This window comes from Phaethon aethereus (assembly GCF_964289735.1).
Source record: "Phaethon aethereus genome assembly, chromosome: 8".
NCBI lineage: Eukaryota > Metazoa > Chordata > Aves > Phaethontiformes > Phaethontidae > Phaethon > Phaethon aethereus.
Window position 1 is genome coordinate 22,606,066 of NC_138584.1, and position 27,608 is coordinate 22,633,673.

General features: G+C 37.4%; 1 protein-coding gene across 2 annotated transcripts in view; it reads right to left on the reverse strand.

The window, feature by feature from the left end:
- Window positions 1-1,359: 1,359 nt before the first annotated feature.
- Window positions 1,360-27,608, reverse strand: part of ST6GALNAC3 (ST6 N-acetylgalactosaminide alpha-2,6-sialyltransferase 3) — a gene marked incomplete at its 3' end in the record, with an annotated part of 72,454 nt that continues 46,205 nt past the window's right edge. The window contains exons 2-3 of one of the 2 annotated variants that reach the window (XM_082002789.1): window positions 3,135-3,242; window positions 1,360-1,546 (exon numbers count right to left, since the gene is read on the reverse strand). In XM_082002789.1, the coding sequence (XP_081858915.1) occupies window positions 1,360-1,546; window positions 3,135-3,242 (295 nt within the window). The remainder of the gene's footprint in view (window positions 1,547-3,134; window positions 3,243-27,608) is intronic. The other variant, XM_082002790.1, reaches the window with a different exon arrangement.

Here is a 27,608-nt window from a genome sequence, read left to right on the forward strand (position 1 = left end):
CTGAATTATGGCCATACTACAAATGAATCTGCTGCAGCTGAAAACTTTACATGAGAGTAAGCTTGGAAATACATATTTCAACTAGAGATGAGTATATTTTAAAATTCTTGAACTGCCTCTTGATGTACAGATAATACTGTGAGATGGTGAGTTCTTTCAACTCCATCTGAAGCAATGCAAGCTGAAAGAACTCAGTATAACAAATTCTCCGCCGTAGGAAAGCGGATGCACAGAACAATTTGCCATCAGATCCAGACAAGCTGTCACTTTCTTCAAATACCCAACAGACAAGAATAAATGACAGGTACCATTGTTTTTGCATTAAGAATAAATGCTCTGTAGCATTCTTCATCAGGAAAGTGCTTTATGGACTTAAATTAATCCTCACAACTGCCTTGTGAGGTAGATAGATACTATCCCTGTTTTTAAAGATGGAGAAACTGGAGATTTAAAATAAATTGTGATGGCTGCATGTGAAATACTGTCAAAATACTGGTATTTGGATTTTGGAGCAGCTCAAAGGCGCAACTGGAGTAAATGGAGATGATCATGAGACAACTTTACACTAACCAGCTTGGGTACTGACAGCAGGCTTGGTACAACAGCCAAAGGTTCATCATGGGCTGCAAAACACAGTCCTCTAAGTGTCATGCTGCTGGAGCTAAACTATGGGACAACAGCCTCAAACTTACAAAACACATCATCTAAGATGGTGCAGCCTGAGCAGGGTGGAAGGAAGCTGCATTTCAGAAATTATGAATTAATAAGGAGCCTTGAGTAAATAATATTTTCTCATGCGAGAGTTGTGTACAGTTCAAGAACAATGTTTAGCTCATCTCTAATTTTACCATACATGCAGGTGCTCACATTTATCACTGTATTCAGGTGTTTTCCTCACTCATAGACCTTGGAGGTCTATATTTTTCCTCATATTTCTTTTGTGGAAAATTCTACTAATATCACAAATGGAACTAGTGCTGCAGTACTGCAAATGAGCTACAAATACTAATTTTAATTAACTAAGGTGATAGACAAGTCTTAAAGGACCACCATGTTCTCTGTGTGCACCTGTATATACAGGAAACCTCATCTGTCTTTAACTACTACTGCCTTGAAGTAAAATCCAGTTAAAGTATAAAGTGCATTGTGTGGAGTAAAACCCTAAGAAATAACAAACAATGTGTCTGCCTTCCACAGATGATTAGTTTTGCTTAACAGCTGAACAATCACCCTCTTTGTCTTCTAGTTTTTAGTTTAGTGTTATTTAGGCTGAGAAAGGCCAGCCAGATGTAAGCAAAATTATTGTAAACTGAGACATTTTTGTAATATGCAGTTAAGGGAGAGTTAAGAAAACCAGTATCAAGACACTGTCCAGTTGGGGTGTGTAAATATTATTGTGTGCTTCTTGGCCCATTTAGCAAATACTTTCTTTTCTGTGATAAACCTATGGCCTCCATATGGAGCATTTTCATGCAGAAAGTATTCCTCACACTCATCTCTTCCTGGCTCGTAATAGTGGTAGGGAACTTTACGAAAGCCTTCTGACCTAGGGAAAAAAAAGATACACTTAAGTATTATTTCCAAGAAAAACATTAGTATATACTGCACCTGAATTATCTGAAATCCTTTCCATGTGTCAGCACCTGATTTCCTTTGCTAAATTGTATATGGGCTTTCATTACAGCAAGATTTGTATGAACCTTCCTATAGAAAATGAAGCTAAGTGTATCTCTCAATATACACTGATCTTATTAGCCATAAAAAGCTGATGGGCTGGCTCTTATGGGTATGGCACATTTGATTTAACCTGAGAGAATTCAGTCCGTAAGGCTCCGTCTGTAAGCAAAATATTCTCATTGGATAGTCCCAACTCTTGAAACTGGTTTTTGAACCGGATGAATAAGGCAGTTCTAAGAATAATATACATTATGAGTAGGTAATGCAGTCAGAATTGCAGCTTTAAGGAAATCCATCCTTCTCTGCTGCCAACGGACTGAAGTGCTCTCATGCCATTAACTGGTTTTACATCAGGGCTACGCAATGACAGCTTGGCTGAACTCTGTGAGGACAACTTTAGTCCTGTCACCCCTCATCTCAGGGCGCCTACTGTGTTTTCATAAACAAAGAACAACATATGTTCGTTCCATCTGGATGACTCACTCAATCAATGAGATCTACAAGTTCTAAAAAGTCAGTCTCTAATGTTAAGATACCCCAATTAAACAGCTGTGACTCATTTTTTTTTTCTCCTTTAGGGTCTGCCAGGAATGAGTCCCACGCTGGAGTGACACAGAATGTGGAGTGAGTGTCTGCACAAAGACTTTAGTCTAGGAGCTGAGGACCCACTGGACTAGTTACATGCAATACTTGCACCAGCCCAGGTACAGAAGAATAGATTTGTACTAGCATCATACACTGTTCATGACATTTTCTGCTTTTCTGAATGAGGAATAGTTTCATTTTATATTTTGCTACCATATACTGTAAAGCATTTAACCTGGACTTCTAAAAATTTTGTTTAGAGTTATATTTCTGACAATGGGATTAATCCATTGTGACTGTAAGGTCACTAAAAGCAGTTGATTGGAATTTATGTCAGTTTACTGTGATAAAGCTTGCAGGACTTGTTTTATTATCTAATTAGAAACCCCCTACTACTCCAAACAAGCCATATATAATCTAGAAAGTTCAAGTAGGTTGTTCAATGATGGTGAAATGTAATTTCAGGTAACTATCCTGGGATAATCAGTTTCTTTCACTTCCAGGTGTATTTGGTACCCAGAGAACTAATATATTAGTATTTCCTCTATAGATTTGTTTTAGCAGCAGAAGTAAGTACATTTTGTCAGAAGAATATGGGCATTGTTTCCAGCTAATTCAGAAACTGCAAAAGATCTTTGATTAAAAATAGTTCCTTACGACATCTGATGTTAGATTTTCTAAATGTTTTTATTTTATCAACAGCACATACTATATGAAGACTAAATCTGCTGACAGTAGTGTCACATCAATGCAAAACACTGGGAAATGACTGCCTGATCCATTTTTGGGATTGATGATATTAAAATCAATTGTGAAATTTTGACAAGACATCAGAATTGTAGATGCATGAAAATAATTTCCTGTGATCTTACTTGCAGTAGGTGTCATTTATCATCCCATAGACGTGAATTCCATAGCAGGCATCCATAGCCAAAATTAAGGTAAACCAACCCGTACTGAGATATGAACCTGACTGGACTCTGTAAAAATACAACATACACAAAAGAAATTGCAATGAGAAATTATCAACACTTTATCAAAGAAAATATAATCTATTACCTGGGACAAAATGCATTAAGCAACTTGACAATCTGTCAAAACCATACAATTATTTTGAATTATTTATAGATACACTCTCATTCTTGCCAGCTTGGGCCCTCAAGCTATTGTTCACAGAAAAAATACCATGTTAAATAGCTGAAGTCAAACAATGCATCTCCCATAAGACAAAATACATCCAAAATATAGCAATTAGTAGAGTGTGTAAAATGAGATGCAAGTTCACCCAAAAGCAAGCTACTGGCAGAGTTTGTGCTGTGTGCATGTGCGTATACACCATCTTCTTCCACAAGCAAAATCTTAACCTGCAATGGGCTATCCTCAGCTTGAAAATTCACGCAGTAATGAAACTTTTAAGGACATTTTGGTAGAAAAACATCTAATACAAGGCTTTGAAAAACAAAATTCTGTGCATGTCCCTTTACATAGGTTTTTCCTATCATTCTTTAAGATAACATAGCAGAGAGAAAAACACAAGAGGCCAGTGCCCAGATTGATAACCTTTGCTCAAATAACTAGTTGCATTAAATCAGTCCAAAAGCATTACCTGCATGAATGAGAACAAATGACAGGTATAAGGATTTGGTTTACACATTGGCTATGTGAGCAAATGTACACATTGTTAATTACAGACCAAATCCTGTTTGCTATACTCACGCAAGTGTTACCAGTGGGGTACTGGGAATCAACAGAGTTACCTATATAACCTGGGCAAGCAAGATTTATGGCTTTAAAACCTCATAAGTAATAAAAACACACCTAGCCCTCACTGGTTACAAACTGGTTGAAGTCCAGCTTTGTGCATGTATTACTTTCAGTATGACTGAAATCAATTAAAGCAATTACCTTAAAATTATAAATAACTTCTCCAATTTCTAAAAAAAGATATCACAAAAGTCATAAAACCATCTTAACAGAGCCCAAACTTTGGCTCAGTTTGAGTCAGTTGGGTGTGAGTGACAGGAGGGGATAATTTAGCTATGCCACACCTTTTAGCTCTTAGCTTTTGGGTACAGCAGGGAGCAGCCTGTTCTCCGTAAGTTAAAGTAACCTAAGATTTGCACATAATTAATTAAGTTTCGCTGCAAAAGAACTCCCCATCAACGAAGTCTTCTGAAAACATTTTCATCCTGGGGTAGGAATAAAGCTTTCATGTGGACAAAAAAATATCACATAGCAACTTATCTATAAAACCCAACTTTTCTGGGAGACAGGAGAACCAAACTCAGATGTTTCTTCCTGGTTCAGAGCAAGAACGTACTACAGTCTTCTGCCTCCTAGGTAAATTGGCCAGTCAGTGGCTTTTGGCTCAGATTCTGTGTTACTTCCTTTCTCTTTCTTGTTGAAGTTTGACTAAATACTAATTATGATGGGTGAAAAAGTAGTTGCAAAACATTTATAAAGACATTTACCTGACACATACAGGACTGAGATTCCAATTCCTTCTCTGATGAATACCTTTTATTATGGATAGTAGAAAAGCTCCAAAAGCTTTACAATCCTAAAGAAACTCCAGTACATTCTAGTTTAAACAATTTTTATTTTTTTTTAAAGTGAAAATCAATTACATCACTCCCAGAGAGTTTTATTGTAGTCAGGAATACTCAAAGTAGTTTGGGCTACATCTTCTCTTCCTTGCCCATGCCTATCATCCTTCATGGGTTAGATGGCATGAACTTCTATCCCTACCTTTCCTGAAACGTCCTTTTCCTTGAGGAAACTCCTAAGTATCTGTTTAGCTGCTTTTGTAAAGGACCATGCTGGAAACGATAAATAATGGGTTATACAGAATAATAAAGAATCACAAGTGGGAACAAAAGGCAGGGTGTCAAATACCCGTGTTTCATTAGGCGGACACTAACTATAATTGTGCTTCGTTACTTGACACCTTTATAGTCATGAAACTGTACATCTGTTTATCTGTCCTGTTAGGATCTTAATTTCTTCAAACAGAATGTTCTGCTACTGTCTAGCAAAGAGAATTCCCAATCCGATTCATGTTATTTCAGAGTAACATTCTGCTGTGATAAAAAGCTGCAGTGCTTCTAACTTGCTTTCTGCTCTTGCACCAGAAGAACACTAGCCTTGGGCTTTTAAAGTCATTTAGAATCATAATAACCATTTATAAGAACACTATGAAGATCAAGACCCTTCCGATAATGGAGGTTTATTGGAGAGTACTATATTGACAGTAGCTTCTGAAATTTGCTATACTCAAGAGGGAAAAGGAATTTTAAAAAAGAATTAATCAATATTTCATGTCTTGTTTTAACACCATTGGACCTTAGTCCTCTCATCTATATACTACACTGGCAGGATAAATAAAAACAGCAGAGTGAATTCCCAGATACATTCCCTGGGAGATGAAGTACATGACAGAATACAGATTATATACTTTAAAACAAAGCACTTAACATTCCTCCCTTTTTTTCCTCTGAAGATACATAGGGATACAAGTGAATATACTTAAGCAGTGGGGATTCTGGATGATTTGGTAACACCTTAGAGTTCAATCTGTTACCGTAAACATACTTTCAACATTCTAATGAAAGCAATATTAGAAATGTGAAAACAATTTTAGCTGTCCCTAAAAAGTCATAAATCTCTGAATACCTTTTAAAATATCATCCCATAAAACTGTAGTGCAAAGCAATGTCTCAGCCCCTGCTATTATGCTAACACTGTGCACTCAATTTCTTTCTCTACAGGAGAGTTTTACATGTTTTTTTGGCCAGGGATTTTTGAGACTTATTAGAAAGAATTCCTCTTGTTACTGCAATTGCATTCAAATTTCAAATTTTACACACAGAAAATAAAAGAATCCTCCATTTATGTGTACCATAGGGCTATGTTACTGCACAAATCTGAGGGAATGAGGACATTAATCCCAAAATAGGGAAAAGATGAGTTTGTCAAACATCATTTGTAGAACTACTATGGGTAAATCTATTGTGATGTACTGGTGTGAAGCAAATCCAAAATTGTTCCCTATGGCTCACAGTGACTTTTTCTTATACTCTAAAATTAATGGGGCACCAGATCTAGGCAGGAAATTGTCTCAACAGATCAGGAGAAAATAATGCACTATTTTTCAAAAGATGCATTTAAAAAGAATATGGTTTTGCTTTCAAGACATGATTTACAGCTGGATACAGCAATAAAAAGACAATGCTCATAAAAAGTTACTTTGTTTATCTTGGAAATTAAAGCTTATTTGCATACTTCCTACAGTATTAGGATTCTTAAAGAAATGTTAGTTATTGGGATGTAATTCATTCTGCTAAATACCATCCAGCATTTCAAAAAAGTACATAGGCATATGCTTAACATTAAACACATGAAAAGACCAATGGAATCAACTTAATCAAGATGCTTGAAACAAAGAATATGCTTGCCTGTCTTGCTCTTAGTGAAGGCTTAAGTGCTTAAAATGTCATTATTTCATCTCACAATATAAAAATAAGCTCCAAGATTAATAGTTATTTGCAAGTTTCAAGTCTCAAAACATAGAATTTGCATTTTTAGTAATGCCTTCCATAAACTCCAGTAGAAAGAACTGACTATAGTTTCTCACAAGACCTTAAAATGGAGACTTGCCTTCTATATTTTAGAAGGAAATGGTAAAAAACATGCTTAGGATTGCTAGAATTGTAATGTGTGATACATAAAGCTTTAATTAAAAAATAATTTAAAATAAAAGCAATTGGACAGGGTTCTTTAGCCTTAGCTTTCCAATGTTCTACAAAAAGCATAAGAAACTGATATAAAGAAGATGGAATAGAGTGCCCCATAAAAATGTTGGTGACTGAAATTAATCTTCTTTGACATCAATAACCATGCCTTGATGTAGACTAATTGAAGGAAAAACTAGTTCCTTCTCTCATCAGGGGAAAATGGAGGAACATCAAATATTTTCTTAAGGATCAAGGGCAGATGAGTTCTAATTGGGTAAAAGTTTTGTTGTCACTTGAGTTCTGATTTTACCATAGAATTCAAGTTCTTTTCTTTGTTCAAGTGTTCCAGCATTTTTATGTGCACAATCAATTCTAGCTCTACGGTTCAATGGACTGTAATTTCCAGTAGGGACTTCAGTGGTAAAAAAATAAAAAACAAAAAAAGTTTGTTAAAGCGGACATGATCTGTAGACAAGCAATTTCATGTCAATCTGATTGCAGAGAAGAATTTAGAAATCTATTTTTTAATTCTCTACTGGGACAAATTAGAGAGCACAGAAGGTCAATTAAGAGTGTTAATTAAGATGAAAAACGAAGAAATTTAGGACTTCAAGAAGCTATTAGGTAACACAGAGCTTGCCAAAAGCAGTAACTAGACTTTTCCTTTTTTGCTTCAATTCAAAATATTGCAGTAAAATAAAATTTAACAATGACAGATTGAAATGACAAGATTCTCCAGGCCACTTAATTGACAAAAAGAATTATCTTTTCATAAAGGCTGTTTATAGACTAATACTCAGATGAGCCTCCTACTAAACTACTGAATCAGCAGCAGCTTTATTTGCAGCAGCTTGTCAGGGCCTTTGGTTAATAAATAAGTATAAATGAGGGTATTGGTCTAAACAAACTAAGACACCCGTAATCCACAGAGTGGAAGCTTCATAATGTGAGATGTCCTTCCAACATGCTAAAAGATTTTTAAAAATTATTAATAATAAATAGAAATATTTTCCAGAACTGTGTCAAGATGAACTTAGACTCTGTTCAGGTAGACATGTCTCTGGTACTTACTTGTACCCGCAGTGCATCAAGATACTGTTAATCTTCTGGGAGGGGGTCAGTATACTCTGGTTTTGCCTCGCTCTCTGACACTCATCTGGTGTCGGCCTCGTCTGTGACTGACCCTCGGGAATAAGGGTAGAAGGTACATGTCCCCTCTGCACTCCCTTGCTAAAGTCAATCAGCTCTTTTTCTCCCTGGGTTACTGTAGGTTTTTGCATTGCTGAATTCCTTACAACTAAAAATATGGAAAATTTATCTACCAGCACAAACTGGTGATCCATTACTTAATTCTATACTAATCAAATTAATGCTACCATTGTACTTGTGTTGACTGATATTTCTCTTTTTTTCTGACGAAGCATCTCTGAATTTAGCTGCTGAACATCTCTCTGCGCCAAATTAAACTCCCACGTTCCCCAAGTCATAGGTTTGGTCTATGCCTTTCTCTTCATATCAAAAGTAGATTTGTAAATGACAGATTAGAATGAGCTGACAGAAAAATCCCCCCACCTCTGAGAGAACAGCAAGGCTCATTTTCCTAACACCTCTCCTTTGAGGAGCACATATACTTCTCATGCCAGAAAGCTGTTTTCTTGAGAGGAAAAAAGGAAGTACATTTGGTACAGGAGATGGGTAAGACTCTAAATGCTGAAGAGCATTAGCATTAGCCCAGATTTAATTCTGTTTTCTATAAGACTCAGTGCTTTGTTGCTAATAATTTCATTATATACTTTCTGCAGGAAAAATAGCGCAAGAAGAGCAATGATGACGCAAGCACAGAGAATTGATTTCACTTGGTAAAAATGGTTGCTATTTCTGCATTATAAAGATACCTGTTAGCCAGTTGTTTATCATAATTATTCATTCTTCGGTACATGTGTTTGTGTGCGCACACATGTGCTTGCTTTGCATTCCATAATGATGCAGGACATCTAATAATAAACACTTATGCCCCTCTAGCAGTGAGCAGACTGTCTCACACGTTCAAAAGCTCACATGGTGCTTCAGGTCATTCTGAAAAGTGAAACATTTATATATGGACAGATGTTTTATTATCCATCATGTATGGTTTAATGCAAAGCTTAAACAAGTGGAATGCATTATGAACAGCACAGACCACATTCCAGATTCAGACAGTGGCTGTGCCCGGCAAGATGTACCTGGGAATGGAGAAGTGATGCACCCTGCCAGCCCAAACTCTTGGTAGATCATCCTTACTATGAATCCTGAAAATAAACTGCAGTCAGGTGGCATACTGTCCAATTAATCTCCAGAAATACAGAAATAATATCTCTATTATATATACACATGTATATCGTGTATATATATATACAAGCACATATATATGTATAGTATATATACACATATATATACATATACACAGAGGACAAGATTGCAGCTGAATTTGCTACAAACCCATAGTAAAGGCTACTCTTAGGTCACAGACTTGTCCATGAGAGTTTCCCCTCATAATCCAATTTAAAAGGAGATTAATAAATTAAAACAATTAATAAATCCTATGTCAAAATGGCCTTGAAAAAAAGACAGGAAGGACACTTCTGAATGACCACAAAAGGGAACAGAGAAATGATGGCTTTGTATTTAACTGCATCTAATTTAAAAAAAAACAAACAACTATTTGACTTCTTATTTACAATTTTTGGCAAGACAGGCAAAAACAATATCAGAAATAAGGAAGAATCTGTTACTGTGATTACTGAAATCCATCTGGCATCTGCTTGGGTATGTCATTTATGCATATAGTTCCAGTCTTTGTATTGTGTACATATTTTTTTTTTCTTTCCTCTCTTTTTCTGCTCTATTCAATATACACATGGAAACCTGAAACAAAGCTGGGGGATGGGGGGAAGGAGCTTAAAGAAATTGACTTCTGATGCCCAGGCTTCTGTAGTTTCCTTATTTCTGATTCCTTGACTTGACTTTGATGCATCTCAGCTCCGTCATGAACTCAGGCAACAAGAGAAGGAAATTATTTCATCAGGCAGAGAGGGCTCCTTCAGATGCCTGTGCTGATGAAGTCAGAGAAGAAAAGGAGAATTCCTGTTTATCAAGAGTAATCATAGAGCTCCAGCTTGCTGCAAAGCACACAGAAGAAGAATTATAATTGTAATATATGAAGAATTATAATTGTAAACACTGCCTTCCTTCTGATACATATATATGTATTATTTTGAGGTGATTCTAATGCAGGAAAACCTGTGCTAATCTCTTCAAGTTGAATGGCATCCCCTGTGGAGAACAAGAGTTGATAGCTAAATTTCTTACAGCTGTTGGACTTCTGCAGCTCCCACTGACTCTTCAGATACAAATTGTGCTCTTGGTGCAAACCATTTACATAACAGTAAATCTCAATCCCAATCTTTTTTTCTTCCCTATTCTTTTCCCTAATCCTCCTGTTTCCAGAAATACATATCCTCTTGATTTCTCTTGAATCAAGAGTTCTTCATATCCCTTTCTCAAATACAAATTGTGGTCTGAGGCACAGCCCATGCTATTGCATGTGCTCAAGTTATTAGTAAAAGATGCCTTTTGTAAGTGCCCTGGTTGCAGTTGCCACCTGGGATCTGAAGTCATGATGTGCATGTTTACCAATAACCTTGACTCACTGGAGGTGTATTGTGCAGAAATACAAGTGTATGGCTCCACACAGTTCCATTTGCACTTGGATTTTGTTGATGAGCAAATGGATGTTTAAATCAGAAAGGAATCCACAGAAGTGTGGACCATTGCAACCATGCAATTATGTTTGGAACGAAGGGAAACTAAATTCTCTAAACAGATTTGAGGGCTAAGCTGTTGGCATCTTTACACAGCCATTTTTCTCTTAAAAAAGTCACCTGAGTAAAATTCACGCCCCCCTTAGGAAGACTGACTTTATCAGGAAATGCAACTCTTCTGCTCTATGCCATGATAGCACTTGCTTCACAGTACAATCACTTATGCTTGCAATAGTTGAAGCAAATGGGAGGTAATGCCAAATCAGCATTCCCTGGACAGTACTCAGGCCTGCAAGTAAGTTGCGGCACCCTGGTGTACTCTGTTCCACTGTTCTCCACTCTCCATCGGCCTATGCTAGGTCAAAGACGTACTGCAATCCCTGATGGCTGTGACAAAGGGAGTGATGGCTGAAACCTTGACACAGGTTTCATGACTTGTGCCATGGGCCTCTGTGGGGCAGCTTTATGTGCTCTTCTCTGCACCCAGTTTACTGAGTGCTGGTTCAACATTTTGCCACAGCATGAAAGGGAGTAGAGAAGGATTTAGATTTTCATCCTAAGCCAGGGATTGTGCGTTCAAGTCCCATCTGGAGTGCCAAAAAGGGCTGTCATAGTTTAACCCCAGCTGGCAACTAAGCACTGCGCAGCCTCTTGCTCACTCCCTCTCCCCACAGCAGGATGGGGGAAGAGAATTGGAAGGGTAAAAGTGAGAATATTGTGGGTTGAGATAAGAACAGGTTAAAAAATTAAAAAAAAAATGTTGCAATGAAAAGGAAAATAACAGAGAGAGAAATAAAACCTAAGAAAGACAAGTGATGCAAATGAAAACAATTGCTCACCACCAACCAACCTATGCCCAGCCAGTCCCTGAGCAGTGGTCCCCTGGCCAACCTTCCCCCTAGTTTTATTGCTGAACATGATGTCATATGGTATGGAATATCCCTTTGGCCAGTTGGGGTCAGCTGTCCTGGCTGTGACGCCTCCCAACTTTTTGTGCACCCCCAGCCTACCTGCTGGTGGGATGGGGAGCAGAAAAGGCCTTGACTCCGTGTAAGCACTGCTCAGCAGTAAGTAAAACATCCCTGAATTATCAACACTGTTTTCAGCACAGCCTCATACTAGTTTCTATGAAGAAAATTAACTCTGCCCCAGCCAAAACCAGCACATAACCAAAAATTAATCAAAACTGAAAAATGTGCCAAGTGGAAGAAAAAAAGACAAGAGTGACTTCTTCCTGCATCTACATTTAAATCAATACTTGCTGTCTTGGGTCTGCACATTTTTCTCCAGGGAGGACGTAAACTAAACAGATCTGCAGTTAATCCAGGATCCCTGAAGAGAAGTAATTAAGCAGGCTTTCCCACCCTTTTCTTTTGGTATTAAAGGGCACTTACTAGCTGCATATTTTACTGAAACCTATTGTAGGTGAATATAGAAGAAATTTCTTGATTAGCTCTTACCTTGTCAAGACAAGATACAGAAGGGAGTTCATCTAACCTTGGCTGAAAGCAGCTTAAATTTTTCATAAAAACTTTTCTGTTAGGGTTTGGGGTTTTTTTAATGTTTAAAGCAAAAAATATGCGACAGCTTTTTAAAGGTGCACATTGTACATCTGTGATGTTGGGATGTGAGCAGAGGCTTTTATAAAGGCATGTTGTTTTACTGCTATGGTGAAAATGAAAGAACAGCTAGCACAAGATTGTACCCTAACTCAGTTCATTTGAGTGGCGAGAACACTGGACCAGATACTCAGCTGATAGAAACCATACTGATGTACATCAGTGGATATCCTTTTAAATTTTCTACAATCTGCAGTCATTGTGTTAGTTCAATCATTAGCTCTTTGATGTTTAACATGGAAGGGAAAGCAGTGTTACATTTTTCTCCCTACATTTCACATTTATCTGAGAACTTTGCTTTTCACCAGGATGGATGCTCATCCTCATCATCTGGAGGGCCAGACATAATATTAATGCAAAGTTTCATTTCTGAAAGGAAAATATTCACTGAAAAAAGAGAACTCAAACCCCACAGATAAGGCCTTCATCAGTGCACATCCGTCTATCAACAACTTGTCTCTCCCCAACTGTGGTATTCATAAGAATGTTTCCAGGTATTCTAAAATTAATTACTAATTTGTTGCTCACTGACTATTTACATTACAGTAGCACTGCGAATCCTTGCTGTACAAGGCACTATATACCCACATATCACAGTCCTTGACCCAAAGAGCTTAACTGTCAAATAGTGAAGAGAAACAGATTCTTTGGAGAACATGCATATCCCTATCCCTCGTTCTCACAGGGAACTGATGCATGCTGAGATTTCCTCCCTTACATTTAAGGTATGTATATAACTAGTAATTTAACATGCATGTGAAAGTCTCTCCATTAAGTATAGCAGGTAGAATGGAATGAAATAAATGCAAGACTTTCTAGTACTGTTCCATAGAAACTTCCTACAATACTGCATTGTTATAAAGCCACATTCTCTGAAATTGAATCCAGAGCCACAGTGCTCTTCTCTACACTGCTTATTTGCACAACCCAAAAGTTCATTTTAGATTATGGAACGTCAATATTTTTAGAAAAAATGAAATCTTAAATCCAGATAAATTATTCTGATGTGGAAAAAAGGAGGTAAAAATAGAACTTGCATGGGTCTGAATTTTAATTCAAACGCAAGAGGCCATAATGTAACCCATCAGTCAAGCTCTGAAGATGAACTGCTAATTAACACAGATGTTGCCTTCCTTTTTACTACTGTAACTTTCTTCAGCTTAACTGTTCCTTAAAGTAAAATAGGAGCAAAATATTTCTCTTTTTTTTTCTTTTTTTTGACTTATAATTTAATGAAACACACACACACATATATAGGTATTATATTACCGTTTATTATCAATATTAGGGTCTTGCTTACTCTCAATGTTCCATCCAAATGTCTCTAGTCTTTCACTGCTTTCTTAATTAACTCACCTCTGTCCAACAATCTAGAAAGAAGGAATTAATCCTAGCCTCTGAGCTGTTGAAACTTCCCCCTACCTTCTCCATTGCTCTGTTGACATAGTAGCTGGCTTTCTGATGGGCACCTCTCACTGATGTACATTGTGGACAGAAGAGGTTGAGGTCTAATTAAAGCCCCACTTGAAATATAGGGTCCCAAATCCTCGGGACATGCAAGATTAGCTTTTGTCTTTCCCCTTCTGTTCACCAAGAGCTAGCACATTTATGCAGCAGGGTCTTCTGAAGGCCAAATGCCTGCAGCCACTGACACCAATATTTACACTGACAGCAGCACCTTGATTGCAGACAGACATATTCAGCAGAAATGACAAAGAATGGTGCATTTTTTTCTCTCAGATAGCAGCCTTTAGAAAAAAGCACGATACGGCAAATAACTTGGAAAAGCAGAAGACTGCCACCGAGAAGCTCACAGGCAGAGGAACTATGGATCAGAATAGATTCCCTTCTAGCCCGCTGCACAGTTCCTTCAACACTGGAAAATTTCAGACTATTTTCTTCCTCTATGCATTGAATAGGCTGCAGGAGGGTAACCGTACAAATGGAAGCTGGGAGAAAAATCTCCATACTTATTAGACTGGCAGTGAAATGCTCTAAAAGAGAATTTTTATGGTTTCCCTGCTATCAACTGAAGTAGCAAATTAGTTAATTTTCTGAGTCTTTCACAATCCAGCTTTTTGAGAATAGTAAAGTCAAGAATTATTGGACTAATCATCTAGCCAGCCCACTGTCAGTGTAAGCTAATGCCTAGCCATCAAGCATGGTGAAGAATTCAGCTGGCTTCAGGGATTTGATATTTCCAGTGAATCAAAGTTATTAGAACACATTCATGAAGCAGGACAATGGACCTTTGCTTTGTAAACAAATGCTCTGATTTCTCCTCCACATACTATATTGCTCTTAGTGACATCATCTTTTCAGATTTCCAGTATAAACTAGTTAAGAATTGGATTTGTTGCCAATCAAGCTCTGCAGGCAAGCAGCTCTTTAGAAGGCCACACACCTGACAGCATACATCAGAGGCGGCTGTTGCTGCTCCTTAGGCATCAAAGTTCAGGACATCACAGCTAACTGAATTCTTACCTATAAGATTTGCATAGCAAACAAATTAAAGGCAGCTAACTGATTACAACTTGAAACTGCACCCCACTTGTTACAGTGTAGATGACTCCAGACACCATCTTTTTGGGACCAAACTGTGAAATTTAAAATGGCCAAAAATTTGTTACATAGTTACATTACAGAGAACCTCAGGTAACACTAGTAGCTACATTGCTGGAAGGAACACCTGATTAAAAATTAAGAGTTCAATCACACACAATACCAGAGATTGAGTCACAATTAGCTTTACAAAACAACGTCACTCTTTATGAGGTTTTTTTCTTTGCCTCTTCATGTTATTTACCTGATAAGCCCTTGCCAACAAAGACATTATACTAATTACAATTAGTTATACAAAGCACGGGACAACTGAAATGATTTATTGATTTTTCCTCACAAAATAAATCTTATTTTGAATTCCAAATATACAGAAAGAAAAATAAAGCAGAAGTCCCAGATGGCATGTTTACTCCAGACATGTATGAATGTGAATATACTTAGAGAGACGGTCAATCCATTTAAAACTTTAATCTTACAGTAGTTGTTTGGGAAAATCACTACTGAGTAGGTTTTATGCAACTAAATTCCCTTTCCCCTGAGCAGAGACATTTAAGGTACAAAGCCAAGAGCTGAGCTGTTTTCATAAAAACTTAGGACTAAGATGATCTTCCAATGATAGTTAAAAAAAGGTGTCCGGGCCAACAAACAAAAGTCTGCACGTTTGTCATGCAATATGAATGTGGCACTGACTATGTTTGCATTTGATATAATCTACTAGCTACATGCAAACTGAAGAGATGAAAGAATATCAAGCTGTGTTAAATACCTTTCTGTGTTAAATATCAGTCTGTGGTAACTACCACTTCATATCTAGGCATGGAAATAACGAAGCAATCTTTTTGCTTCTGTTCTTTCGGAACTCATTCTAAGCATTTCTACAAGACCTTCCTTCATCCTCCATCCTGCAACATCATGAATGCTCCTCAAATCACACTGAGAATTTGCTTATCCTGTGAATATCCCCAGTGTTCAGATGTATTTCCATGAAGGATGTGCATGGACTAAGAGTTTGAGCAGAATCCAGCGCTTGATCTTTCATGGGGACCCTCCCCTAATATCTTAAATTCCTCTGAAGTTCAAAAAAGCCTCATAAAATTAAGGAAAATGAATAGCTGATCCACTCTTATGTTCTCCCAGTCTTTCCACCCCATCTCCAGAGCTCCAACTCACTCAAGCATTTAGATATAAACCTTCCATAATATGGACAATGAATATATACAAGTAAATAGGCTTAGATGCAACAGCCACACTCACAAACCAGCAGGTTTACTCCCTGATCTTTACAGTGCCTTTTTCCCCTCCACTAGCCATTTTGTCCTCAGTCTTGACAAGAGAAGGCATAGCACTTAGGCAAAATACATTTCTTCTCTTTTTTCTCGCCTGCAAGTCAGCATTATCTGATTAGGTCTACTTCCTACGGCCTGTTCAGTCTCGCTTATCAGACACACTGGAAAATATTTCCAATAATAAGCCACCAGAAATCTGCCTTCATATCTGGTGTCAGGCTACGTGTAACAGAAATCTTTTCATATTAGTTTTAAAGTATTGCTTCATTCAACAAGCTGACTGCTGGCTGACACACAATCTAACCTAAAGGCTATGGATCAGCAGGTAAATGCAGAAATTCTATTAGTTTTCAGACCTGAGGTTTACGCCTTTCATTTCAAATGAAATCAAAATCCTACACATGAATAGGTAAAGCACAGAGTAAAGATCCTTTCTTAAAACCATCCATTACCTATTACATGAGTGCAAGGAAGAAAGCAGTTTCTGCATCTTGTAGATACTGAATTACTTGTGCTCAATGACTCTGGCAAGGATGGTAAATAGCAGACATAAAAGAGATCCATTTTGAGGAAAAATTAAAACCATGACGAACATTATATTAGGCAATGTGAAATCCTGCGAAGGTACAAAGACAGGCATATTCAGATACGCTTGGTATTAACCAAACCTCTCCAAACTTGTATAAATTGGACTTCCTTACCTAAATCTGAATTCAAAAGTCACAGGCAAACTTGTCTATGCTTTAGAAGTTTTGGAAATCAACATCCTCATTTAGCACCAGAGGAAGGAAATAATGCAAAAATGCTTATTACAAAGTATCCATAATGTTTATGAAAATATTTCTTTTTCCAAACTGAAAGAAAAAGCATCAACAAAGAGAGATTTCACACCTTTGGTCCTTCTATAAAGGTACATACTTTTAGATTTATGTATAAATACAAGAGATTTATGAATGATTGATTGACACCTGACTTCATTTTACCATTTGCTCTAAAGAGTTATGTTCAGTGGAAGTTCTCCGAGCACATGCATCAGCAGTTTGACACAGCATACAGACTGAATCCCCAGATTAACAGCAATGAGTATAATTCAATTCTGGTGTGGTCAGGCAGAACTTCACTGAAGTCACTGGAACCACTTCTGCCAGAGCTTAATTTCTCTGTGAGACTGGTATATTGTCTGGTACACAGGCAGAAGTATCTTCTGGAGATAAGACCCCCTAATATGGGGCCCACCCTGAACCTGTGTAAAGAACAAATCTAGATTCTAGCTTTGTGGCTCACAGATTTCTTTATTATATACGCAGTTCCTGTATAATTATGCCACACGCTGTTTTCCTTCAAAACAGTGGATGATGATTGTCTTAGAGCAAGAAAATCAATTGGGATTACCTAATCGCAATTATGATCACACTAATAGTGCTTTTTTTGCTGCATGTCTCATTCTGTGCATCCAGTTAAGGAAATTGTTCCATGGTTTTGCTATTTATTCAGGAAAAAATACAGAAGGAAAGCATGACTTTTTCTTCTTTGAAAAATTAGCTGTAATATTTGTCTTTGGACTATTGCACTAAACAGTAAAGAAGCTATGCAGCTTTTTGGGCTCCTTCTTTCTCATTATACAAGCCTACTCATATCTTTCATTTGTATTTTGTATTTGTATTTAATCTGTATTTTCCTCTGGCAATAGGTTTGATAGCCTCTTGTTTCATTTTGCACTGATGCTATCTTATAGCTTGATGATTGCAAGTTTGTTGGTATTCTTTATCATAGCTCTCAGCTATTACAATATTCAGTCCTCATGTATGGATTTCGCATAGATTTTCTCCAAGAGAGGTAGAATTGTAGCTGTTACACAAAACTGAGAAGAAACAGAAGTTTACACAGTGTGAGATTTCACCTTATGTGTTCAGTCAGATCAAGAAATGTTACATCAACTGGCTTAGAAAAAGCAAACATAAACCTCAAGATGCAATGTCCAGGTCCAGCTTTCAGTTAAGTCCAATAAGCCAATTAAATCAGACCTTACAAAGGAATAAAAAATAGCCATGATCATTCTGTTTTATCTCACAGAAGATGATAACAGAAATGCTAGTTTATCTTGCCCTTCTGACAGGGATATACCAGCATTTCACTGGATTCTGCGTAACAACTTTTGACAAGGAAACAGTGCTCTGTACTCTCCAGTCAAGGCTGACCTAAGTGGTGCTTCAAAATTAACACTCTGTTGGGATATACTAAATTCAGGGCTGCAGAAAGCTTATATAAAATAGAGCATATGAGCTGGCGCCATTGCTTGTAGTACCTTTCATCCCAAAAGTTTCTTGTTAGACTATATACACATCGACAAATGCAGCCACTTGCAGGGGAACATGGAAGGTGTTTAACAGCATGGCAACAATAAAGGACAATTTAGAATGAGGATGAAGAACCATGTATCAAGTAAACTCCCGAACAGCACAGGAGATGCTTGTTCAATGATGGCAAGAGAGGAATACTGATACAGAGCAGTTTCCTAATGCATTCTTGAATTACCTCGGAAATCACTCATCTAAGCATTGACCGGAGCTGACTACGTTTAACTTGTTTGATCTGATGAGATCAGGTTGTATGGCTGCGAGTTTGTGATAAGAAGTCAGTGGCAGAAAGAAACCGCAGGTCTCAGAAAAGCAAAGCAAGAAAACCCACAACCCTTAACCATTCATATGGAAATTACTCAATATAAGCAGGTAATTTCTTCTTGAACTGCTGATATAATAGTCTATATCCATCTATCATGAAAACTACATGGATACACAGATTATTACCATATGAAACAATGCAGACATCTTACGTCTCCTCATAGGTTTACTAGCGTTGCTCAGGGCTTCGCTATTTGAGAGTAATGTCATTATCCTTTATCTTTATGCTGTGTACTATTGTCCTCCACTGTGCAGTATTCATTATTACACACTTTGTCATGCACTACCTCTGCAGATGTATATAAAATGCACAGATTAAGCTAACTGATTTACTGATACCATAGACATACATTGCACTTAGATCTACCACCAGTATTCTTTATGCTTACAGGATGAAGCAAATGTATAAAATGTATGTATCTTTCCTATACTAAAGGATCACTCTTTGTAAATGTTAAATTATTCTAGTGGTGACATTTTGACTTTGTTTTCCTTCAATTTGTTCCTATGAGGATGTAAGAAATAAAAATTTACTGGTAGGGGGAAGGAATATAAATTAAAGTATTTTATGAAGGCCGCTCCTTAAAATGACTCAGACAATAAATTTCAGCAATTGTTCAAGAGCAAAAGCTTTTGTAAGTACCTGAGAACAACAATACAGGTGGAGAAAGAAGAGAGAACATCTTCAACTGAGACCATTCAAGTTTGCCATTTACTTGTACAAGCAGAATCCTCTACAGACCTGCTCTTCTGTCATTTCTCCTCTGGGCCTTTAGTGCTGCTTTGCTTTTGTTTTACCTTTGCATTGTTCTTTGGTTTCTTTAAGTGCATGCAAAGGATTAGTTTGAAATGATGCTTGTTTTCACACACTGTGGAATGAGTCGCCCATTTCTAACTTGCAAACTACAATGTAGACTAGACAGCCTCCATAACATTTAAACAGACTTTATAGAGGCTGTAAGAAGCAGCTGGAGTGGAAGTGTTTTGTACAGAGTGGCGTTTGAAAAGATCCTAGATATTATCTCACTCAGTCCTCAAATACCACAGTAAATGAATAACATAAGACAAACCTAATTTCTCCCTGGAAGGGTTTTTTTAACTTACTTTTCTAGAGATTTCTGGAGTTTCCCTTCAAGGAGAGAGTCTGGGGTGAAGGCATAACAGATACAAAATTATATCCTCTTGATAACTTATTTTCACTAGTGCATAAATTACATGCACTAGTGCATAAAATGCAATTCTGGATTGCATGAATGCGTGAAAATTAACCATGGGAAAAATGCATTTTACACTGCAATTCAGAACTGAAATATACATTGCTGACATGCTCTTTTCTAAGCAGTTTAATACTGCAAGTAAATGAGACCTCACAGTGTCATGCAAGGTATGCATGCAATAACAAATATTACCAACAAGCAGAAAAGCTAAGACTCAGGTGAACAAAGGTGGACAAAGATAGGTCTACACAGCTCAATTAAATCTATGCTGAGCCTATGTTCCATCCTCACTCATGCTCAGCAGCCTGTCAGACAGTGCCTGAATCTAATAATTCTATAATTCTATACAAAATTAGATGTGGTAGATGATGTTACTGCTCCAACTGTTTACATCCACCAAACAACTGAAGGTTACTGATCCTGCAGTTCTGGCAGCACATGATGCAGGTCTGTAACCTGCTTCAAGAAAAATAACCAGACTAGGCCAACTCATGTACATTGGAAACACAACTGCAGACAGCTGACTTTACACTAGGCAGTTAGGAAGTTGTGTGTCTTAAAGGCAGGAATATGTATCTTCACCCTCCAGGAATGTGCATTCATGAGCCTTGACAGAGCAGCTTCCTATAATTTTCTATTAATAGGAAATTGGGAGAATTAATGCATCTGAAGAGAGCAAAATATCTGATATTTTGATTACAGACAAGCAAATAGCTTCAGAAAGACTTTGTGCCTATAAAGACAATTATTGGAACCACACCTTTTTCAAGCCTGGATTGAAGTATGCCTAGTATCCCCATACAAAGATCATCATTGTAATGGTAATTGCTTTGCCACTCCTGGAGTCCACTCCAGGAGCCTGAGTAGCAGAAACAGACATGATTTAAATACCATTCAATTCACCTCTTTGTATCTTTTACCTGGCACCGCATTGTTATTTACCTGAAGAGTGGTTATAAGCCCCCACAATTCAAATATTGTACAATGCAAGAGAATATTGCCAACTTGAGACGAGATCACTAGTAAAGCACTCCCCCCTAAGCAAATAACGGTAAGAGCTTTTCAGCACTTTGCCTTAGGTGCCTAATTTCTTCAAAAATAACTGTGAGGAGAAGCAGAAAAGATATTGGACAGAGTGGTTAGGTGGAGGCTTACATTACTACGGATTTTCATTCAGTAGCAGCAGGGATAAGATTAGTTCAATGCACCTTCTAGAAAATGATCTATCCTTTTCTTTCCTCTTGTTAGAAAAAAATTTCAATTTAAGTTCATTTTTTTCCAAAAAGCCATAAAAATGAAGGTGTAAAATTTTTTATGTTCTCTGTGATCTCTTGTGGGTTTTGGTCTGACATTACGCTGCACTGTGCTCATATCTAAATGACTTTGTGAATAGAGGGCCCTAGCTGCCCAAGTGCTAAGAATTAGCATTTGCACAAAGTTGTGCTGAATCGTTAAGTTGCCTTCACATTTTTGAGTGCTCCAAAACAAATGGCAATCTTTCAGTTTTTGTTCAAAGTACTTCCTGAAAGTGAAATGAATTAAAGTATTAGCACACCTGCAAATTAAGTAGGCATTTCGACTTATTAACTGAAGCACACAGAAGCTGAGATATTCAAATGGCTTACTCTTGCTCCTATTGAAACCACCAGCAGCACTCTCATTGTCTTCAGAGTCGTAGGATCAAGCCCAGAGTAAGCAGCAAATCGACAAAAGGTAAACCTAATTCTCAATCATTTGCATTAGTAGACTATAGGACAACAGGAAGGCAACGCGCTTGGCAGACACAAGTTGCACAAAGCAACAGCTAATATGGCATATCCCACAAGAGATAGGTACGCAGGTATTTGCAACATGACTACCCTGTATACAATTTGTCCCGGCAGTTATTGAATGTCTCCCTTACAGGTGGGCAATGTGCCAGGAATCATGCAATTGTGACAGAAAAGCAATTGGAGGCCCATTTAAAAAGTGAAAATCCCTGTCTGCTTCTGCCCCTGAATCTCAAGCAGGTCTCATAAACCTGATGACTCCCTGCTAGGAAAAACATATTCCACAGATTATCATAAATAACTAGGTGGGATGTATGCTTAGTTTTTGCATGCAAATAAAAATCTTCATCCCGGCTTGAATGCATGGAGAACTTTTCAAAGTACAGCATTTCAAACAAGATTAAACCCCAGTAAATCCTCTTTCATTGTGCCTCGCTGTGCAGTCTGTTCTTTCACTGAACACAGGTTTAAAATATGGGGGAGATGATTTCCCAGAGTGCCATCCTTCATTGGCTCAAATTCTCACAGAGGTTTATTTTCTCAGCTAACCCTGCACATTCCTCCCACCAACTGTACTACAAAACATCAAAATCCCATCTCCCAAATTGTTCAATCTTATCTCCCAAAATGACGCAGAATTCCATTCAATAAATTGACCTGATGTTCCTGGTGGTTTTGTATTTCTTGTTCTCCATCTTTTCCAAAATGTCCTTTTCAGTAAAGTTTGAATAAATCTTCAAAAATTTAAATGAGCTGCTCTGGAAAGTGCAAGCAATCAACTTTGAAGCCAAAGAAAAATATCCATTTTTCATTACAGAATTTATAGATCATTCAGAAACAGTATGTTAATTTTAACCTATATGTCATCCACAAATGAGCTTGAGCCTCATCTGAAATAAACAAAATCTTTCTGAAAGAAAAAATGTACTGATAGCCTTTTTTCAAGTTCCAACAAAAGACAGGAATTTTAGAATATTTAGAAGAAAAACAGTGCGAGCATTGTAAATATTGCAAATATTTCTTTGGTATGAAGTGGAAATTATTTTATAGCTTTCTTGTCAGGAAGTGTGAAATCCATTTTCTTTTCCTGCAAAAAGAAATAAAAATCTTCTGAAAGTTTGTAACTATTACACTCCAAAATATGTATTAGGCACAGAGATAAACCCTCCTAAGAAAAAAGTAAGAAAAAATCTAGTCAAAACTTTCTAATCATGAAACTGTACAACCCTTCTGGTTTCTTCTGGAATAAAAATTAGAATCACAGTGATTAAAAGGATGAAATCCAGCAATTAATTAATTTGTAAGGGCAGAGGAATAAAATCCTTAAAATCCCAGATGTATTCCCATGGGTTTTGCTGAGCCATTTTACATCTTCCGAGGCATCTGCCAAGAAAAGGTCAGTTGAACTAATCCGTACTTACACCTTGGCATCTCCATTGAAACATGTCATCTCTCCACTGCAGAGTTATTACTTGCTGCCTCTGACACTAAGACTCAGAAACAGGCTAGACTTGATCATGAATGGAGGATTGATTGATGTGCCTTTCATAATCCAAAGAAATCTGTACACTGGGTGTCTCAAGAGACTCATAGTTAAACTTCATTTGGAGTATTTTCCTCTTCTGTCTGCCTTTCAGAGCACTCCTTTTCCCAATACAGTAACTACAGAGCAGAAAAGGAATCATCAATAAAAATTCAACATCAAATAATTGACTCTGTGGGACAAAATTCAAGGGAAAGTCAAATGTATTTGCTTATGTTCATTTACCCGAAAACCAGAGCTTAAACATTCACTACTAGTTGTGAATTCAACTTCTCTAACTGTGAAACTACAGCTTCCTTGGTTGGTCCTTCCCACACAAAGCCATCTCCTCGTAAATTGGGAATCCTAAAGTCTCACAGCGAATGCCTGGCAGCAAAACAAACAAATGAAACAACGCATCACAGAATAAAACCAGCCATAAAAAAACCCTCATGTATAAAAATTAGTTGTCAAAGAGCCGACAGCTCCATTCTGCCTTCCTGTAGCTTGTAATACCCAGGAAACAACCCCTTCCCATTTATCACTGTTTACCAATACCACTCTCTCAGGTCTCAGAGCTTGGACCAGCTACAATTGCCACCCACTCCATATTCAAGGAATCCATCTCCTTCTCGTGCCATCTGTTCTCTGTCCTGGACTAATCATGATCTATAGGGCACTATGATTGCTACCTGCTCTGAACACTGCTCCTAGAATCTTACTGCAAGTTTCAGCAGAATCACAACTGTGAAGCTACGTGTACCCTCTCTAAACCCCTGGTGTAAAACCACTGGAGTAGAGAGGCAAGTTTTAAGACTAGCACTACTTCTTACGCTGTTATCACTCCTTGTTCAGTGTTGGAAGAGAGATTCTCTCTGATTTCTTACCACTACTATCCTTCAAAGCTACATTTGGTGCGAACAGTTGATAATGGCCTCTGTTGGATAACACAGGATCATGTTTTGAAATTGGACTTGGAAAGGACTCTAAGATTTACCTCTGAAAATTAGGCTTTGATTGGTCTATTTGGGAGTTAGGCTGGTTACCAGTGACAGCACATGCATTTAGACTCTTAAAGAAACCTGACAGGTGCCAAACATAAATTATCATTTTCCTCTGTGAGTCTGGCTCCATTACACACATGTTTGGATCCTATTTTTGTTAGCCAAAGCCCTGTTTAAAAAATCATTTTACAGGTTTTAAGAAGCCTATAGTAATTTATTCAGAAATTTTCCTTTTTATTTCAGTCAGATATTAATAGAACAGCAAAGAAGAATGTTCCACAGTTTAAAGAACACATTTTTCTCTATATCTGCCTCTGCTTACATGTGAGGAGGAAAAGGCTCTGATAATCTACAGTACAAGCAGGAAAGGTGTCAAGGGAAAACTTATCTTTTAAAATGCTTTCCTGTTTTACTTCAGGTGAAACAGGCAGTTAATATGCTAGAGGCTGTTTTCTGTGTAGCCTGGAACACTAAAGAGAAGCAGCACGCTAAATATTGTATACAGAGCCTGCATCGTAACAAAGCAAGCTTAGATACTATAGGAAAATCTGTGACAACTTGAGATGGATGAACAGGAATAAAAGTTTAACCAGTTTTTGAAGTAAAAAAGTTAAATACTAGAGGGAATGTTTCTTACTTTCTGCTTGATATTAAGAACACTAAATAATTTGAAAAACTACAGTGAGGGTAACATATGCAGCAAACCACACAAGACTTTACCCTTGCAAACAAAGTTTGGGAGCCTTTTTGCTCACAGGAAAAGCATCTTAGTTTGAATTTGTATGATAAGTAAATATTCCCACTCCTCTGCTGGTTTGGAAGAGAGGTTAATAGAGGTGAAACATTCAACGAACATCTCTAACATACACATTTTTCTGTACAAGAAATCGTTATTATTCCTGCTTCACAATTTTATTAGCCTGGATGTAAAACCTGCAAAATGGAGAAAGGTTTACAAAATGTAAAAATTACTTTTAGAGCAAAATATAATTATATATTTATATTTCTGGTCAGAAAGTAAGCTAGGGCAGTTCATTTCATTGAATAAACAAAAACCAAGTCATCACCTCTCTCTTTGCTGTGGTCAAAGTTGTGATTTGCAGATCTCACCCACTGAGACTTGGATCTTCAGGCCTCTCCAGGCTGGTAAGATTCAATCCAAACAGTAGTAACATTTAAGTGGATTCTATTTCTGTTCTGCTTGAATTAACTGTCTGAAAGATTCATTACTTACATGGTTCAAGGCTCTGAACAAATCTGAATTAACTTCAGTGGTTCATTTTCATAGGACAGAGTTAGTTTGTACACAAGTGCCATCTGAGTTTTATCAGTGACTTAGGCTGGTTTGATATGCATGGAACAAAAAAAGCCTAGAGTACTTGAGTATGTTAGAACCTGATTTCCTTAATTCACATTAAAACCAAAGGTATAGAGTATTGTAGTTTAAAAAATCTTTGATGTTAATAGCACAAGTGATAAAATATGGGTCTAATCAAAATGACTCAGTATTGCCCATTAAACCCTGCAGTACCCAATTACTCATTGATGTTTCTGGTAAGAAATGTGATATTCAAGGGTATAACCTAACCTGCAGTCATAAATAACACATATATTAAAAAGAATATGTTGATGGCAGGGTTACTAAATGCTGTTCTGTTAATGCATGATTTTAGCTTGGAATCCATTGGTAGTAGCAGTAGTACAGTAGTTACATGCTAGAGTTTCATTTAAAAGCAATCAGGTCCACAGACTCGGCAAAATCATACAGCAGTTGTGCTTGTCAGAAAGCAACATTAATAAGCTTGGGTTTGGTAATGGGATGATCTTCCTTTAAAATAAGGACTCACGTGGGTTTTTTTGAATTTGTAATTTGGTTTGTCTGGGAGTCTCTTTGTGATTTGCCTTGAAAAACCTTACGAGGGACAAAGAGAGACTTTTTGGAATGTCTTTTCATGTCAGATGAAAAGGCTTTATCTTACTGTCTACCCAGTTTGCTAAATAAGCGACCTGTCATGCTTGTATTAATTCACTCAGGCCAAAGCTGAAATTCACTTTGAAGCTCATATTTCAGCATTTTTCTTCTTGAATCTATTGAGCTTGTTGTATACAAACACAAAGCTGTCTGTCATAGGAAGGGAAAACAACTTAAAAAAAAAAAGAAGAGAAAAAAACCCTGTCATATGCTTTGAGCTGTTTTTTTCGCCCCCTTTCAGTTTAAACAAGTGTCTGTTTTGTGGTGCAGAGAGTGGTACAAACCTCATCCATTTCAAAAGAGAGACTGCTTTATGAACTCATGGAAAACGGTTATTTTATACAGCAACTTGCAGATATGATCCTCTGACAAGCAGTGCTCATTAAAAGAGCATCAGCTGGCTCAAGCAGTAGTCTTGGTTGTTATTGAAGTAAGTCAGATCCTTGGGGATTTTAACACCATTTGTTCAACAAACAGTCTCATTCCGTCCAGCTGTAAAAAAAATAAAATCCAATTTAAAAATAAATCTTTTGTAATGGGCTCAAGGAAATGTATGGCATGGGAGGATTGGGAAGTTATCTATTATACAGGCATTCTGTTCACATCCAGGATGATTCTGTCTTGATAAACAAACAGTGACACTATTGGCAAACCTGGGATTTGAAGTAATGGTTCATTAATGCAACTGCACACTAAGTAATGTACTTGGGTGTCAGCGTTCTGCTAGGTTTTCTTCCTCATTCTAATGCTCTTTTTCCTCCTGGATATGCTTAAAAAATACCCTGGCACTCCTATCAATATATTAGTTTGAAAAATGTCACCATGGGCCTGGAACTGTTGTGTGTATATGTAACTGTGCATTGACACATGCATTGGCTTGATGCATTCTGGTGATGCGAGTTCAGTCTCCTGTAGAGATCAAAATTATGATACGACTGCACTGAGCTTACAGACTTCTCTCATGCTGGGACGGAGATGGTGTGAGGAACTAAATTCACAAAACAGAGCAATGTGCTCATACTGCATGGTTTGAATAGCTCTTCCAGCTGCACGTAGTGCGCAACTTGCGTTTCTTTAGAGGGGTGCAGAGATTAGACATGGTTGAACTGAGGATGAGAGGTATTCAGTTCTTCCCCTTCATTAACACGACCCTTCTCCTTCTGGTCCGAGATTTCATCATT